The sequence below is a fragment of the Heterodontus francisci genome, chromosome 26 (assembly GCF_036365525.1).
Source record: "Heterodontus francisci isolate sHetFra1 chromosome 26, sHetFra1.hap1, whole genome shotgun sequence".
Taxonomy (NCBI): Eukaryota; Metazoa; Chordata; class Chondrichthyes; order Heterodontiformes; family Heterodontidae; genus Heterodontus; species Heterodontus francisci.
This window is the reverse complement of record NC_090396.1, coordinates 52,263,884-52,283,054: the sequence shown is the minus strand read 5'-3', so window position 1 is coordinate 52,283,054 and position 19,171 is coordinate 52,263,884. Positions and strand designations below refer to the sequence as shown.

The 19,171-nt window shown below is 41.4% G+C and overlaps 1 protein-coding gene across 3 annotated transcripts in view; it reads left to right on the top strand.

Annotated features, from left to right (window-relative positions):
• LOC137384337 (platelet-derived growth factor subunit A-like) overlaps window positions 1-19,171 on the top strand; it is a 136,738-nt gene that overhangs the window by 17,980 nt on the left and 99,587 nt on the right. For all 3 annotated transcript variants that reach the window (XM_068058220.1, XM_068058218.1, XM_068058219.1), the window contains exon 2: window positions 9,116-9,236. In XM_068058220.1, coding sequence (XP_067914321.1) covers window positions 9,116-9,236 — 121 coding nt within the window. The remainder of the gene's footprint in view (window positions 1-9,115; window positions 9,237-19,171) is intronic.

The window sequence follows — 19,171 nt, the reverse complement described above, 5'->3', positions numbered from 1 at the left end:
GTTCAACTAGTTTACTGCAGCACCAGTGAAAGTGATCTCATTTTGCTGTCGTAGAGCCTTGCTTCGTACCACAAGATGTGACTTAATAGCTTTCAGGGATGAGTGCTGTACCTCTTTTGACAGGGCTGAAGCCTCGGAAAATACTTTCAAATGCATGCTATAGTTGGGGCATCTCAAGGTCAATAACGTACAACTTATCTTTAAAGTAGTGTTTTCTTGTGCTGAAACTCTTATGCAGCTAAGTTCTCATTTTGAAAATTCTTTTCATCAATGCAAATAAAAAGTACTCTTTTGACAGTATAAATGTGAAAAGACAGCTGTGTAACCCAGATGGAGGTTTAAGACATTCAGTAAGCATTTGGCCCAAGCCTAAGTGTAGGGTTGTGCTAGTTAAAGGGGTAACCACGTTCTGTTCAGTTTCTTATTATTTTGTACAGAAGGGCATTGTAACTGTTGGACCTGACCAGATCAATGGAAATGGCAACTTTCCATTGTAAACAATTGTAAGCACAACCAGCTCATCATTAGTCATAGCCTCTTGATAAATTTATTGATGGGGCGGTGGATGGGGAGAAAGACGACCTTCGGAGGGAACTGACGGTTGACGGTGGGAGGTTCTCTGAACAGAAGCACTTATTTGAAAGGGAACTTTTACAGATTGGACCTTTCCTGCATACAACTACTTGTGTAAATGGTTAAACAGGCATTGCCAGAAATGGACTGAAAGCAGGGCGTTTATTCTCTGCAGTATTTTAGGTTAGTATCGCTATACTATAGGTGTAACCTATACTGTAGGTCCAGGTGTAACTTTTAAATCTGATCACAGTAAATTGATTACTCGAGAATATGTAAGATGACCACAGTATCTCACATTACCTTGGGTAGCAGAAAAATACTACATTGTCAAACCATTTTATACAGGCTAAATGACTTTTCTGGATTTAATTACAAGTAAAATGATACCTTGAAGCATTAAGCCACTGTACAGTACTATCATCAATTTTTCATTAATTGATGGTAGGTGCATTTGTAGGATTGTTCGATATACAAACCAAGTAGACTTCTTTAAAAATAGTCTGTGGTTTTTCCACATGAGCACAACAGAAGGACTTGAGTCCATAAAATCATCAAGGCACAGTCCCAGCTGCTATGCTAGGATTTCACCTGCTACAGAAAGTTGACAGGGTAGGGGGCTCGTAATGCCAGGATTGTGCCTTCAGTGGTGTGTGGAGCTGGTGGGAGTGGTGGGGGCTTTGGGTAGGTGTATGGAGTGCCTCTCTGTTGAAGGTGCTGGATGCGTTAGTGGAAACCGGCTGGTTCCCAGGATGGGGGGTGTGGATGAGACTCCTGGGCAACTTCCACTTGTCCCAAAAGGTGCAGACCATGTTCCCTACAAATTGCTGTTTGGGTGCAAATTTAAAACATTTTTAAGAGACTTCTTCCCTTCCCCAATCCTGGGTGGGGTCCCCTTCTTCTTGGTTTTGGTGATGCTGTCCTGGGTCCCAACTGAGAGTCATAGAACGAGGTCTCCTGATTTAGGGAGCCCTCACCTCTGCCCCACTTTCACATCAGTGGCCTTACAATGGATGGGCGGAGACTCTACCCTCGCAAGGCCACCCCAAAAATTGTAGGTTAAGGCCAGGACAAAATGCATCCATGGTCTAATAGAGTTAGTGGTCATTAGGAAACTTACCAACCTTACAATGGGAGATTGCAAGAACAATTGTGGATTATTGCGACCACATTTTTTAGTGCTACATGCATAAACTGTGCTAATGGAATTCTGTCTATCCCTGCCACATGTGGTGACTTGCAGAAAAAGAGCACAAGGTTACTGAGTTATAAGAATGCTTTTTCTGTGAAGTTCAAACAAATTCCTTGAAGATGGTGTTATCTATATTACCTTTAGCAACTATGGTTCCTGTGACACTGACACCAATTCTAAACCACAATTTGCAATCAATCTCCATTTGCTTAGTAACTATAAGAGCAAAGAATTATAGGCATTCAGCAGTTAATTTACAGACAGCGCAATGCTCACACCTACTAATATTATTGGCACCCTAATTGCCAGTAACATAACTGGTGCTGATCACAGAATTAGCATTTAAAATACCTCTCCTTCAAATGTAACACAAATACCATCTTTATGTTGATTACTTCTCAATCAAAGTTTTCTGTGGTTCTAAAACAGTCAAAACATCTCCAAGCAGCTGTCACATCTCAGGCTAAAGAATCACACTTGAAGTCACAGATTTAACATTAACAAAGACTTAACAAACTTTAATAAAAAGACTTCTGTAGCGTTCTTGCTTACTGCTGCTCACTGTGGCTACAAAGCCTATCTGACCTTACAACAACTCCCAGATCAGGTGTTTTCCCCAAAGCACAAAGCTACGTTCAGTTTCCCTTCCAAGTACCATATAGTCTCTAGTACTCAAGCCCATACCTACAATCATGACAGCAGCCATTACGGTTTTCAATTAAGATCTTGGAGTCAATCCTAGAGTTAATTTAAATTTAAAATGATATATACCATCTCACAGGACAGAAATTCTATTTTTGTCGCATGACCAGTTACCTGTTTTTCAGAGAGACAAGGGAGGAAAATAGTTGTGAATATGCAGGTGACAGTGAATGAAAATGGGGGTATTGTAGAGAGGCGGAAAGAGGGGAAGCCAAACTGCGATGCATGGAAAGAATTAGACTGATGGTGGTAAGAGACATTGGGCTGAATTTTACAGACCCCCGATGTCAGGGGTTGTGGCGGTGGGGGGGCGCTGGAAAATGCCTCTGGGAAAGGCCCGCTATGGACCTCGATGCCAGGAAGGCCCGGCCCCATATTGCCAGTGTCAGCGAGGCCTTGTGGCGGCGCCCCCGCTTGGCAACGGGAGCCCAATTTCAATATGTAAACTAATGTAAATACCTGAATTAATAACCGCTATCCGTCCCAGTGCGATATTGGAGCCGGTGGCCGGCACTCCCGTGCCTTTAGATCCCGAAGATCTGAGGCAGAACACACATGGGGAGGGGGCAGCAGGTAGGTTTTCCAGTGCGGGAGTGAAGGGAGCGGAGTCAAACACATCTGATTGGTTCAGGAGATGGTGGAAAGGGTTACAGTGCACAGTTTATGAATTTTGGTAGGGGTGGGGGGGGAAGTCAGGTGGCCAGGAGAAGTGTTTTTGCAGGGAGAGGGCAAGTAATCAATTGGATGGTTATGGGGGGGGGGGGTAGCAGAGGGGCAAATTAAATGTTTAAAAAAATTTTTATAACCTCTTTCTTTAAATATTTAAATTAAATGGAAGGGCTTGAAGCCCTTTAAAAATGGCGCAGCACCTGTGCAGAGGCTGCTGACACCATTGCTATGGACAGACAGCCCGCCCCTCCATGTCATCGGGGTGGGCAGTCTGCCCTGGCCATTTAAATGGTCCGCCGCGCTGAATATCGCGGCAGCTCTGCGACAGACAGACCACCATTGTTTACATCTGCTGCTGATTACGCCGGTGGCACCGTAAATTTCAGCCCATACATTTTCTAGTTTTGGCCATAAGGAACCAAACAGCAGATAAATCAAGAAATAAACATCAAAGACTTGTATTTTTAAAAGTTTTTGACAAAGTGCTCCATAATAGGCCAGAGTCCTATGGGATTGGAGGGCCGATCCTCAGTTGGATAAGCAACAAGTTGCACTCTCCTAGGCCAAGGTTTGATACAAATGGTAATGATTCTCCATGGAGCCTGTGACCGGTGGAGACCCGCACAAATTGGTGTTAGGACCGTTGCTTTTTATGATCTACATTAATGGTCTGGTTGAAGGTGTTGGGTGCACCTCTGGAGTTTCATAGATGACACAAAGATTTGTGCTAGTTTTAAAAACCTTAGCTTCTATAGATACGTAAAAAGGAAACATTTGGCTAAGACAAATGTGGGTCCATTACAGGCAGAGTCAGGAGAATTTATAATGGGGAATAGAGAAATGGCACAGAAGCTAAATGATTACTTTGTGCCTGTCTTCACTGAGGGAGATACAAGAAATCTTCCAGAATTAGAGATCCAAGCAACTAGGGAGAATGAGGAATTGAAGAAAATTAGTATTCGTACAAATGTTGTATTGGAGAAATTAATGGGGTTGAAGGTTGATAAGTCCCCAGGGCTTGATATTCTACATCCCAGTCTGTTGAAAGAGGTAGCTATGGAGGTAATGGATGCATTGGTGATCATCTTCCAAAATTCTATAGATTCTGGAATGGTTCCTGCAGATTGGAAGGTAGCAAATGTCACCCCACTATTTAAGAAGGGAGGGAGAGAGAAAACATGAAACTACAGACCTGTCAGCCTTACATCAGTAGGAGGGAAACTGCTAGAATCTATTGTAAAGGATGTGATAAATGGACACTTGGATAATAATGATCTGATTGGGCATAGTCAACATGGATTTATGAATGAGAAATCATGTTTGATGAACCTGTTGGAGTTTTTTTAGGATGTTACTAACAGAATTGATAAAGGGGAGTCGGCGGACATAGTATACTTGGATTTCAGAAGGCTTTTGATAAACTCCCCCACAGGAGGTTGGTTAGCAAAATTAAAGCACAAGGGATAGGAGACAATATAGTGGCATGGATCAAGGATTGGTTAACGGGCAGAAAACAGAGTGTAGGAATAAACAGGTCATTCTCGCATTGGCAGGCTGTGACTAGTGAGGTACCACAAGGATCAGAACAGTTGTTCAGACGATATCAATAATTTGGATGTGGGGAGCAAATGTAATATTTCCAAGTTCGCGGATGACACAAAACTAGGTGGGAACGCGTGTTGTGAGGAAAATGCAAAACGGCTTCTGGGGGATTTGGACAGGCTAAGTGAATGGGCAAGAACATGGCAGATGGAATATAATGTGGAAAAATGTGAGGTTATCCATTTTGGTAGGAGGAATAGATGTGCAGAGTATTTCTTGAATGGTAAGAGATTAGAAAGTGTAGATGTACAAAGGGACCTGGGTGTTCTCGTCAATAAGTCAATGAAAGCTAACATGCAGGTGCAGGAAGCAATTAGGAAGGCTAATGGTATGTTAGCCTTTATCGCAAGAGGATTTGAGTACAGGAGTAGTGAAATCCTGCTTCAATTCTACAGAACTTTGGTTAAACCGCACCTGGAGTACTGTGTGCCATTTTGGTCCCCTTATCTTAGGAAGGATATTGTTGCCATAGAGGGAGTGTGACGAAGGTTTGCCAGACTTGTTCCCAGGATGGTGGTACTGTCCTATGAAGAGAGATTGGAGAAACTGGACCTGTAATCTCCAGAGTTTCGAAGAATGAGAGGTGATCTCATTGAAACGTACAAAATACTTAAAGGGATAGACAGGGTAGACGCAGATAAGATGTTTCCCCTGAGTTTAGAACCAGGGGACACAGTTTCAAAATAAGAGGGAAGCCATTTAGGACTGAGATGAGGAGAAATTTCTTCACTTAGAGGGTTGTGAATCTTTGGAATTCTCTACCCCAGATGGCTGTGGAAGTTCAGTCATTGAGTATGTTTAAAGCAGAGATTGACAGATTTCTAAATACCAATGACATAAGGGGATATGGAGATAGTGTGGGAAAAAGGCATTGAAGTGGATGATCAGCCATAATCGTATTGAATGGTGGAGCAGGCTCGATGGGCTGAATGGCCTACTCCTGCTCCTATGTTCCTAAGTGAGAAAACAGCAATTTCAATTAGATCTGGATGTGATGAGGGAAATGGCCCACATCTTGCAAATTATATTTAATGTAGATAAATATAGTGTTATGCACACGGCTCGGCCTAATGCCAAGCATGTATATGCTATGCAGGGTTCCGAACGGAAACCTGTCAAACGGGAGAGACCTGGGGTGTTTTAATGTACAACTCTGTGAAGGTTCACAAGCAGCACTGCAGAGCAAGTAGAAATAGAGTATCTTCTTTTCTTTGGCCTCCTTATCTCGAGAGACAATGGGTAAACGCCTGGAGGTGGTCAGTGGTGTGTGGAGCAGCGCCTGGAGTGGCTATAAAGGCCAATTCTAGAGTGACAGGCTCTTCCACAGGTGCTGCAGAGAAAGTTGTTTGTCGGGGCTGTTACACAGTTGGCTCTCCCCTTGTGCCTCTGTCTTTTTTCCTGCCAACTACTAAGTCTCTTCGACTCGCCACACTTTAGCCCCGTCTTTATGGCTGCCCGCCAGCTCTGGTGAACGCTGGCAACTGACTCCCATGACTTGTGATCAATGTCACAGGATTTCATGTTGCGTTTGCAGACGTCTTTAAAGCGGAGACATGGACGGCTGGTGGGTCTGCTACCAGTGGCGAGCTCACTGTACAATGTGTCTTTGGAGAACCTGCCATCTTCCATGCGGCTCACATGGCCAAGCCATCTCAAGCGTCGCTGACTCAGTAGTGTGTACAAGCTGGGGATGTTGGCTGCCTTGAGGACTTCTGTGTTGGAGATACGGTCCTGCCACCTGATGCCAAGTATTCTCCGGAGGCAGCGAAGATGGAATGAATTGAGACATCGCTCTTGGCTGACATACGTTGTCCAGGCCTCGCTGCCATAGAGCAAGGTACTGAGGACACAGGCCTGATACACTTGGACTTTTGTGTTCCGTGTCAGTGCGCCATTTTCCCACACTCTCTTGGCCAGTCTGGACATAGCAGTGGAAGCCTTTCCCATGCGCTTGTTGATTTCTGCATCGAGAGACAGGTTACTGGTGATAGTTGAGCCCAGGTAGGTGAACTCTTGAACCACTTCCAGAGCGTGGTCGCCAATATTGATGGATGGAGCATTTCTGACATCCTGCCCCATGATGTTCGTTTTCTTGAGGCTGATGGTTAGGCCAAATTCATTGCAGGCAGCCGCAAACCTGTCGATGAGACTCTGCAGACACTCTTCAGTGTGAGATGTTAAAGCAGCATCGTCAGCAAAGAGGAGTTCCCTGATGAGGACTTTCCGTACTTTGGACTTCGCTCTTCGACGGGCAAGGTTGAACAACCTGCCCCCTGATCTTGTGTGGAGGAAAATTCCTTCTTCAGAGGATTTGAACGCATGTGAAAGCAGCAGGGAGAAGAAAATCCCAAAAAGTGTGGGTGCGAGAGCACAGCCCTGTTTCACGCCACTCAGGATAGGAAAGGGGTCTGATGAGGAGCCACCATTTTGAATTGTGCCTTTCATATTGTCATGGAATGAGGTGATGATACTTAATAGCTTTGGTGGGCATCCAATCTTTTCTAGTAGTCTGAAGAGACCACGTCTGCTGATGAGGTCAAAGGCTTTGGTGAGATCAATGAAAGCAATGTCGAGGGGCATCTGTTGTTCACGGCATTTCTCCTGTATCTGACGAAGGGAGAACAGCATGTCGATGGTCGATCTCTCTGCACGAAAGCCACACTGTGCCTCAGGGTAGACTCCCTCAGCCAGCTTCTGGAGCCTGTTTAGAGCAACTCGAGTAAAGACTTTCCCCACTATGCTGAGCAGGGAGATTCCACGGTAGTTGTTGCAGTCACCGCGGTCACCTTTGTTTTTATAGAAGGTGATGATATTGGCATCGTGCATGTCCTGGGGTACTGCTCCCTCGTCCCAGCACAGGCATAGCAGTTCATGAAGTGCTTAAAGTATAGCAGGCTTGGCACTCTTGATTATTTCAGGGGTAATGCTGTCCTTCCAAGGGGCTTTTCCGTTGGCTAGAAAATCAATGGCATCACTGAGTTCCGATTTGGTTGGCTGTATGTCCAGCTCATCCATGACTGGTAGAGGCTGGGCTGCATTGAGGGCAGTCTCAGTGACAACATTCTCCCTGGAGTACAGTTCTAGGTAGTGCTCAACCCAGCGGTCCATTTTTTTGCGTTGGTCAGTGATTATGTCCTCTGATTTAGATTTGAGGTGGGTGATCTTCTTGAGGGTTGGCCCAAGAGCTCTCTTAATGCCATCATATATTCCTCTGATGTTTCCGGTGTCTGAGGCCAGCTGAATATAACTGCATAGGTGTTGCCAGTAGTCATTTGCGCAGCGCCTGGCTGTTCTTTGTGCCGTGCTTCTTGCTGCTTTAAGTGCTGCGGATGTTAAATCGCTGGGGGCTTTATGAGGGTAGTTCTCAGATGTTTTAAGAGGGTAATTCTGTTTTGAACAAAAAATTTTGTGATGTCCTTCAACAAGACCTTGGCTGGGCCTCATCTAGAATACAGAGTCCAAATTTGGTCCCCTGACATGGGTGCATGATAGGTTTAGAGGAAGGCTGCTTGTTCAAAGATCTTAAATAGCGAAATAAACTAGGAGATCTGGGTCTTTCTACTCTAGAAAAGTGTAGTTTTTAGGGGGATTTGATTGATGTATTTGAAATAATGAAGTGGATAGACTATTTGAGTTAGATAGGTTAGGGAAAATGCATATAAGTTACATAAGCATTGAACTAGGTTATATGTAAGGAGATTTCTTTTTTCACAGAGGGTTGATGACCTTTGGAACAAGTTGCTATCTCATGTAGTGAAATGCAGATTTGCTGCAAGAATTCAGTAGAGAACTGGCCAAGTTCCTGGTTGTGGCTGATATTGCTGCATACAAAAGATATGTGTAATGCAGGGTGATGTGTCTTGTGGTCATGGTGACCTCCTGGAGACTGAGAGAGGAATTTCCCAGAATGTTTTTCTTCTTTCCACCACCCATTCCCTCTCCCCACCACCCCCCACCCCGCTGGCTGACTTTTTTTCTCTTCTCCCAGGTATTACATGGCTGCTGATGGACAGGGAGCATTGGAGTTCACAATGCTTCATTGCAACATGGCTGTATGCATAGGCTCAATGGACCAGCTGTTTTTCTTCCTGTCCATCATTATTGTATGCTCGTAGTGTAAGTCAGTTTCACTGATGTTCAATTGTAGGTAGTCAAACTACCTCCTCATTACTTGATTTTGTTGGATACCATTTGTTTGAAAATGATACGGAATGTTCTCTTCGTCTTTCTCTCTCTTTCTCTTCCTCCCTCTCCCTGACTTATGCTCTCTCAATATTAAATTTGGACATCATTGAGACTCAGGGAAAATCTGTATTGTTAACTACATATTCATTTATTTCCTTTTGTATTTATAACTGTGTTGTGTTACTCTAACAGCAAATGCCAAAAAGCATGAATGCAGAAGAAGGCCTTCCAGAGGATGTGCTGAGGATGATCGCTCAAGCAGATATCAGAAGTATCAATGATCTGGAAGACCTCCTTGGTATTGAGGCCAAAGGTCAGTGGCCTATAGAAATATTACCAAGAATTTGCAAGAGTGATACCAGAACTGAGAGAGTACAACTATCAGGAAGGACTGAACAGGCTAGGGCTCTTTTCTGTAGAAAACAGAATACTGAGAGGTGACCTGATAGAGGTTTTTAAAGTTCTGAAAGAGTAGACTTAGAGAAGATGTTTCCACTTGTGGGTGAGTCCAAAACTAGAGGCAATATAAATAAAATAGTTACTAATAATTCTAAAAAGAAATTCAGATGTAAGTTCTTTACAGAGAGAGGAGTCAGAATGTGGAATTGCTACCCCATGGAGCGGTTGAGGCGAATGGCATAAAGGCATTTAAGAGGAAGCAAGATAAGTACATGAGGGAGAAAGGAATAGAAGGATATGCTGTTAGGTTGAGATTAAGGTGGGAGGAGATTTGTGTGGAGGATAAATGTCAGCATTAACCAGTTGGGCTGAATGACCTGTTTGTGTTGTAAAATTCTATGTAATTTGTTGTAATACAATCCATCCGAGAACATAGTTGTGACAGTAAATTTCCAAGAGAGGTGTTTTAGTGGTACACTGGCAGAGACTACCATCTTTTACTAATGGGAGTGAAGTTTGAATCAAGCCAGACCGATCAGCTGAAACAGAATACTGCGGATGCTGGAAATCTGAAATAAAAACAGAAAATGCTGGAAATACTCAGCAGGTCAGGCAGCATATGTAAAGTGAGAAACAGGGTTAATGGATCAGTTCGATGTTCTTTGAGCAGCTGAGAACCTGTTGCCAAATGAGATTCATCAGTCTCAATATTCTCAGTCAACTTTACAATGGATGAGTTGCTCAGAATTGAGCACAGATAAGTCACTGCCACTTTATGACATCTAAACTAGATTTTCAAGTTTGGCTGGTGTGGAAAGGATGCCGCAGAACATTTGGTGCACTGACCCCACATGTATTTTGATGGTGAACTTAATTAATATAATGTAGGTGAGCTCCTGACTTTGAAATGTCTGTGGTTGGTTGCTTGTCTGTTGGTAGTTGAGAAATCTGATACTGCTGCAGGATTTAAAGGTTTCCCAACAGATAAGAGGTAGTGTGATTTTCCTGTTTTGAATGCAGCAAGGTTCTTTGGTTTGCAATGTCTATGAAGATTGTAGTTGCCTGAAAAAATCTTGGATCTTGGGTAAGGCTATTGATATTCTTCTGCAGAAAGTTAGCCAGTGAATTGGCCATCTTCAGAAGAGAGCACTACAGGACCCCCAAGGGAATTGCTCAAGCACAGTGGCATTAGATGACAACTATAGTGAATGCCATAGGCACCATATAATGCATATGGGAACAATTCTGGAAGAGGCTTAATGGCCCAGGTTTTGCAGTGGTAATGATGACCAAACTGTCAGCATCTGCTGTCATTACTCCTCTGAAACTGGCAGCAACTTTTGGAGTTTGTATGTGCGCTATTAAACTCAGAAATCCAGCAGTTGCTTTCTGTGATTCAGAGCTTCTCCAAAGGGTGCACGTTCAGGTCCCACCAGGCTGCATTTAATTAGAAACCTATGAACTGATGAGAACTTCCACTCTTACGCTCTTAGTCTCACTGTAAAAAGCCTTGATAAAATTACACCTTGTTTAATGTGTTGTAACTAGGTTTTTAATGGCATACTAAAGTCATAATTACTGCTATACAACCTCACTGGCCCTGAAAGAATAATTTTATATTTGTTGAATATTAGATTTCTCCATTGTGAAAAGAAATTCCACATTTTTAAAATAATGTTTTAAAGTTTGTTTGAGATTTTTTTCTTCTACCTTAATCCCATGTGCATGTCCCAATCATTTATTTCACGACCTGTAAATATTTAAAATTAAAAGTGAAGTGATTCAATGGTTTTTACTTCCTGATTTGATGCCTGTGAGAATACTTCAATGCTTACCCTGTTTGATGACGTCACTGCTGCTGAACGTTTGTAGATCCCCTTAACTTGATGCCTGAAACAAACTGACATTGGGGAAGGGGAAGTTTGTGCCTCAGAGATTGCTAGATTTCAGTTGGTAGCACTTTCACCTCTAAGTCACAAGGTTCTGTGTTCAAGTCCCACTTCAGGCTTGAGCATAACAATCAAGGCTGACACTCTAGTGCAGTTCTGAGGAAGTGCTGCACTGTCAGAAGTGCCATCTTTCAGATGAGACGTTCAACTGAGTCCCCATCTGCTCAGTTGTGTGGTGATAAAAGATGCCATGGCACTATTTCAAAGACGAGTAGGGGAGATATCCCTGGTGTCCTGACCAATATTTATCCCTCAACCAATATCACAAAAACAGATTATCTGGTCATTACCGCATTGATTTTTGTGCGCATACTGGCTGCTGCATTTCTTGCATTACAACACTGACTACACTTCAAAAAGTACTTCATTGGCTGTAAAGCACTTTGAGATGTCCATTGGTCATGAAAAGCACTACATAAGTGCAACTCTTGCTTTTTTGAGGGTAGTTTTCTATGCCGCTGACTGCATAATCCAGCCCAATGATTTTACCAGCTCAACCCTTTTAATGCAGTGTCATGTGCGTGTATTACATCCACATCACATTGCCTTAAAATACTTTCTATGCATACAATGAATGTTCAATATAATTGATAATGAAGCATTGCTGTTACACAAACAGAATTTAACAGGAGCAGAAACTTTGTATAAAACACTGAAAACAAACTCAGTTTTAGATGGATTTTTTTTGTTTATTTCCATCTGAGTTATTTGTAATGTTTTGTCTAGTTGTTATGTGATGTGGGTTATTACAGTGTATTCTGGGTATTGTAGTTCCAAAGGAGAAGGGAAAGTACAATTGATGCATTTCTTTCACACACAAATGGAATTGCCAACAGAGGTTATAATCCCATGTTCCAGATAAAGAACCAAGTCTGATAATATAGCAGAACTCAGCTCTTAAGTGCTGGTTCATGAATGGAAGCTTTGGAAACTAAAATGAAACTAAATAATTATTTGGTTTTGTGGTGGTTGCTGGTTACAGGTTTGTAGCTATGCTACTTATCCATGGAATAGAACTGTTTTTGATTGGTTTGAACTTAGTGCATGGAATATTGGGTCAATCATCATGGTTAACGTAACAGATGGAGATTACTTATGAGAGTCATGATTGATTGTGACATGGATATGTGACAGCTTTGAGACTTGGAACACCTTGTAGTGGTGTGACATATGGACACATGCTAGATTCAAAATTTATTACATAGATATATAAGTAACTATAGCCTCTCATACTTCCAGTAACTTTAAATGTGTTCACCAATGCAAACTATTTGTAAAAAGAGGTGAATCATTTATACTTAAATTCTAGTATTGAGATTGTTCAAAACAATATTGATTAGAAACATCTCAACAGATTCAAGATCTGCCAAGCTGTTACCTTTGCTCTTATTAATATGAAGATGTACATATTGAATTGCTACATAGTCCTCAATATTGTACAAAAAATAGAGATTGGTGTAATTTCAGTTGATGGTGGCTGTCACTTGCATCTTGTCTATCTATTTGTTTAAAACTCATTGTCAAAGATTGCTTGGGAGCAAATGTTATTCATAAATAGATGATTAATATTTGTTCCAGTGACAATATGGTGTCACTGCAATTGAAATTCATACTACCACTGAAGGAGGATTCTGCATAAATAGAATAGATTTTTATCTCTTGGTTGATAGTGAAAAACTCCACGACACACCAGAGAAACTGCTAGTATAATGGAAAGTTATGCAGTCTGTTGGCATCATTGCCTTGGAATGTCTACTTGCTGCAAAGATCTGCACAAAGCTTAACCTCACAATTAAAATTAGATATAGTTCATCATGAACCCCACCCATGATATTTCTTTTCTAGACTACTGAGACATTTAAACTAATGTTGTTACTGGCATTCCATAAGGTAAGTTTTCTGATTATTGTTGGCTGGGGTGTTGGAGTAGAATGGACAATCTGGTGTCAGGTAATTGGGGTGATAAATCTTGCCCATGTGCAAGCCCTTAATATAGTCAATGTAAATTCTGTGAATCCATTAGCGGAATGTGATTTTGCATCGTGCAGGATGTTATACAGATCCAAGACAAATGGTGAAGAATGAAGCTAGACACAGATCCTATTCTTGATAGGAAGTTTATTCACGGATGCAGCATTACACATCTGTACCTCCTGCTTTCCCACCTGTGTCCCAGCATGCTCTCTTTATACCTGTCCTAAGTCCTTAAACAATGTCTTCACCTATCTTTAACAACATAATTAACCTACTGTTAACATGGGACAAGGTAAGACTCTGTGCTCCGTTTCTTCTTCTGGAGTAGACCTGAGACGTTCCACGTGTGTATGAGATAACACAGAGTGAGTTAAAATTCTGCATTGTTTTTGAATGTTAATTTTTCTAGTACAAATCTGAAAGATGTAGAAGTACCTATAAACCAAATCACTTAAGTAGCCAGATATCAAAAACTTGCAGAGCATAAACTCCTACAGAAGACTCAATAACTCCAATAACCATCTATTATCAGCAACTAGTTCTGCCCAAAGCATTAATCATCAAATTATACCAACTTTCTGAACATGGTATTCCATAGTAAAGCTGCTCTTCATTGAAGACAATTCAGGATATTGAATAAACTTTCTGCCATCAACCAGCAATAAAACATAAAGCAAGAATAGTTTAGTTTAGAGATACAGCACTGAAACAGGCCCTTCGGCCCACCGAGTCTGTGCCGACCATCAACCACCCATTTATACTAATCCTACACTAATCCCATATTCCTACCACATCCCCACCTGTCCCTATATTTCCCTACCATCTACCTATACTAGGGGCAATTTATAATGGCCAATTAACTTATCAACCTGCAAGTCTTTGGCTTGTGGGAGGAAACCGGAGCACCCGGAGGAAACCCACGCAGACACAGGGAGAACTTGCAAACTCCACACAGGCGGTACTTAAGATATAAACATGAAAACCCTTTCATAATCAACACAGTGAAGGTTCCTGCAAGTTTGATGGGCATGAAAATAGTTCTGGAATTCTCCACGCTGGACAAAAAATTAGTAAATACTGTAAATATTTTTCCTTAATGTTTAATTTGAGCAGGCTCTAGTTCTGTTAGAACGTATTCAAAATAGGTAAAAGTATAGTTCCACAGTTTTATATGGAAGCTATTGGTTACTGTTGATTAACTTTTTCAGCTCACTGTTTTATTCACTGTTAGCTAACAGTTCTGCTGTTGCCATTGCCTTTGTCCTAAAGGGTGCCTCAAATCTCTAACCCAATAGGCTGCTCACCCCTCCCCCACCTTTACAGCCATGCACAGACTCCTTTCTTATTCCACATCTACATTCCTACAGAAGACCGCAGATACCACAGTTAGCTGACTGTTATTCCACTACCCACACAGACAGAACACACACATACAGGATTCTTCACATGGATATCACTTAGCATCTTTCCAACCGCTACTGATCCTTCTGATATCTTCAGACTATAGCACACATCCCCAAAAATAAACCACCATTTAATCCAAAAAATACTCTAGATTAATTCTAATTTCACCTCTCCAGAATCCATCAAAAAGCTTGCGACATAATTAGAAAACTCAATAATAAGCTGGTGAATATGTAATTTTTACTATCTTGTGAGGGCGACTTTTGCTGATCACTCATGCCTATGAGGTTATTCAGTTACCCACACATATGGGATAAATTTTATGATTGTGTCTTCTATTGAGAACGTTGAGGGTTAAGTGACAATTCAAATTAATATAGCTGTCCTTTAATGGCGACTGCTCTGTGTACAGTAAACATACAAACTAGGAGCAGGAATAGGCCAGTCAGCCCCTTGAGCTTGCTCTGCCATTTGATAAGATTGTGGCTGATCTGAATGTGGCCTCAAGTCTACTTTCCTGTCTGCCCCCATAACACAACTTTTTTTTATTTGTTTGTGGGATACGGGCATTGCTGACTAGGTCAGCATTTATTTCTCATCCCTAATAGCTCTTGAACTGAATGGCTTGCTAGGCCATTTCAGAGGGCATTTAAGAGTCAACCACATTTCTGTGGGTCTGGAGTCACATGTAGGCCAGACCAGGTATGGACAGCAGATTTCCTTCCCTGAAGGACATTAATGAACCAGATGGGTTTTTACAACAATCGATAATGGTTTCATGGTCACCATTAGACCAGTTTTAATTCCAGGTTTATTAATTGAATTCAAACTTCACCATCTGCTATCGTGGGATTCAAACCCATGTCCCCAGAGCATTAGCCTGGGCTCTGGATTACTAGTCTAGTGACATTACTACTACTCCACTGCCTCCCTTGTCTATCAAGAATCTATCTAACTCAGCCTTGAATATATTCAATGACCCAGCCATTACTGCCCTCTGAGGAAGAAAATTCCACAGACTAATGACCCTCTGAAAGAAAAAAATTTCTCCTCGTTTCCATCTTAAATGGGAGACCTGTAATTTTTAAATTGTGTCCCCTAGTTCTAGTCTCGCCCATAAGTGGATACATCCTTCCAGCATCCACCCTGTCAAGTCCCCTCAGGATCTTATATATATCATTAAGATCACCTCTCATTCCTCGAAACTCCAATAGGTATAGGCCCAACCTGTTCAATCTTCATCCCAGGAATTAGTCAAGGGAACCTTCTCTGAACTGCTTCTAATGCAATTTTATCCTTTCTTAAGTAAGGAGACCAAAATTTTATACAGTACTCCAGATGTGGTTTCACTAAGGCTCTGTACAGCTGCAGCAAAACTTCCCTACTTTTATATTCTATTCTCTTTGCAATAAATGACAACATTCCATTTGCCTTCCTAATCACTAGCTGTACCTGCATACTAGCTTTTTGTGATTTATGTACCAGGACAGCAGAGTTCTGCAGTCTCTCTCCATTTAAATAATTATCTGCTTTTCTATTCTTCCTGCCAAAATGGACAAGTTCACATTTTCCCACATTATACTCCATCTGCCAACTTTTTGCCCACTCACTTAACCTGTCTATATCCCTTTGTAGACTCTTTATGTTTTTTTGCACTCAATGTTTATCATCTGAAATTTATTTTAGCAGTAATAATCTACTTAAGAAGTTTTAAAGTTTAAACAAAGCTTTTTAATGTATCTAAATATGTGCCTTTCGAAACTTGATTTTATTGCAAATGTTGAGCAGTTTATATCAAAGATGGTGTCAGAATTGCTGCATAATGGCCTACTGCTGGTGTCAGAGTGAGAATAGGCCTTCGCCCTACTGGTTCGGCTTTAAGTCTAAGTCTTACAGATTTTCTGAATCATGTGAGGCCCCTAATTTTTTCTGCTGCCCTTTGATTTGATGCATTCAAATTTATACTCATGATTTAACAGTTTTTACAGCATTGGCAACACAGCCATTTACACAATTTTTACAGAACTTTTAACTTATGTTCCCTCCTTGGGTACGAACAAAATCCCAAAAGACATAACATTTACTGAGACGACTCTAATACTATACTTGGACTGACCGCCGTGTTATAACTCTTACATGTGCTGATTTGTAATGACATCTAGGGCTCTATAAGAGTACCTCTACATGAGTTATGGTGCAGTGATACAGGATAAAACTTGGAAAGATGACTCCAAGTTATCATTCAGCCTGGGCAAGTAGCTGTTGATCAACCCCCTGCCTCACAAACTCCCATGGGATTTCCTCTGTCTGGGAGAACTAGATTACATGAGTTCAATTCTTTTAACCATTCCCAAGACAAAGGGAATCAAAATTGGTGTTTCCTCAAACTAATGCTGCTGTCAGTCACGGTGGGGCTTAAAGATATAAAGCTGAACTCTCGGCTATCTCCAGTCAAGTAACAGGTCTTGCAAAGTAAATCGTATGAGTTGAACTCTTCACAAATAAAGTTTCTTAACATATAAGAGCACTCCAGACTCCTGATTCAATTTGACCATTCATAGGGCAAAGCAAGTAAACAAGGTTAATTAGCTAAAGTATTAAATGCACTGGGGTAAATTTTATGAGATCCTGCTAGTAGTTCAGGATTTGGGTATGTGACCTTGCATGCCTGATCTGTAGCACACCAGACATTTTGTCCAGTGTTTTGGGACTTGAAAGTGAGGCTATGCTACATTCAAGGGCCTCATTACCATATGGAAATTATGTAACACAGGTCCCATGTGAATCACAGTGTTAGTCTCACCCATAAAACTCTGCAGATGACAAACGAGCAGGTGAGGCCTGCTTAGTAATGCTTCTTAAAAAGAGGTTGTAGTTTTGCAGGCAGCATCGAGAAGTTCAACTTTTGCTCTAGGAGCATTTCAGTATCTCTGCAATAAAGAACGTACATTTTTTTGTTTCCTAGTGCTTCCTAATTTCACTGCGCTATATTTGAATTTTCTGTACCATAATCCTGCTGCAATTTAATGGCAAGTACAAAGATTGAGGAGCTGAGATTCAATATGTCAACTTCCTTCTTGTTCCATGATTTGCATGAGGAGGATCAGTCATAATGGGAAATGATCTGCAGGATCAGAGAGACCTGATGCGCTAAATGTGAACCAGCCAGTGCCCCAAACCACACCACTCCTATCTGGGCCATATCAGAGGAGACCAGTCTTCTGTGCTTATGCTTCAATAACAAAGTAGTGGCTGACCTAAATAGACATCCGATAGACCTTGTACAGCTCTTCCTGTTGCCACCAATGTCACCACAGCATTAAGCTGCTCAGCAGCAGGATATTTCAAGATCACCACAGGAGACATCTACCAGATAAACTAGTGTGCAGTTCACACCTGTAAAAAGACTGATGTTTGCCTCCTTTCACCTACTTATCCAATATTATCATCCATTAGGTCTCCTGCTTCCTTTGATTAGGAGGGCTACATGTTTCCATTGTTACCACTGCAGCCATTATCTCCCATGATACCAACAGGACCTGTCGAGCTAGGAATGCTAGTTTTCCCTCCCAGGTTGAAACTTGCCACTTCAATCAAGCATGACTAGAAACAGTGACCAGACAATGAAAAGACAAAATTCATCTTGAAAGTGACAGGTGGATTCTGGCTGAGGATAACCATAACTAGTCTGGTTTCTCTGGCTCAGTTTTTAATTAAAAACATCACAAGTCAAATATTCTCAATTTGTTTCATTAAAATATTTCGGTTGTCTGAGAAAGCTCTTGATGTTTGCTTCAAAAAGCAATTGCCACCATATAGTTTTTATGGGAACATAAACATAACCCGTGGCAGATCTTGTTCTGTGCTCCTGCTATTTTCATTACCAAGAATTTTCTTGGCCTAGCTGGGAATAGTTAAAAGAACATAAATTGGGGCTTACGATGATGATAATCTCTTTTTCTTAAAAAATATACTGGCTTAGTTTTTTTTACTTAGCTAGTGAGAGCATTTTATAGGGAGTTTTATTTGGCTATGGCTTGAAACTGTAAAGATCTGTTTTTTTTTTCTCTGTTTCCACCTTACAATAGAGCCTACAGAAACCACAGAGGGATATTGTGTATTTCGGGCTGCAAAGTTATTGATATGAAAATGAGGTTTGAAAGTGCTCAATGAAAGTGCTCAATGAATCATTCTGCCCAAAATCACTGCAGTGCTGGCTATCATTCCTTTTCCTTGTATTTGAGACCATCTTTGGCTAACCTGTTGCACTCAACAAGTATTTATGGAAACCGTGACCTACTGAACCTCTTGGAATTCTGTGCTGTTATTCTCACAGTCCTTCACTGCTGTCTTAGGTCAACCATCGACTAAATTTATGTAACAACTGAAATCAAAACCAGATTTCCGGCTCCAGGCCAGAGAAAGCAGCATTACATTTGATCCAATTAATTAGAAAAGAACACCACATGTGTACAAGATCACACGATACGTACAGATGAGGAAGGCCATTTGACCCATTGTA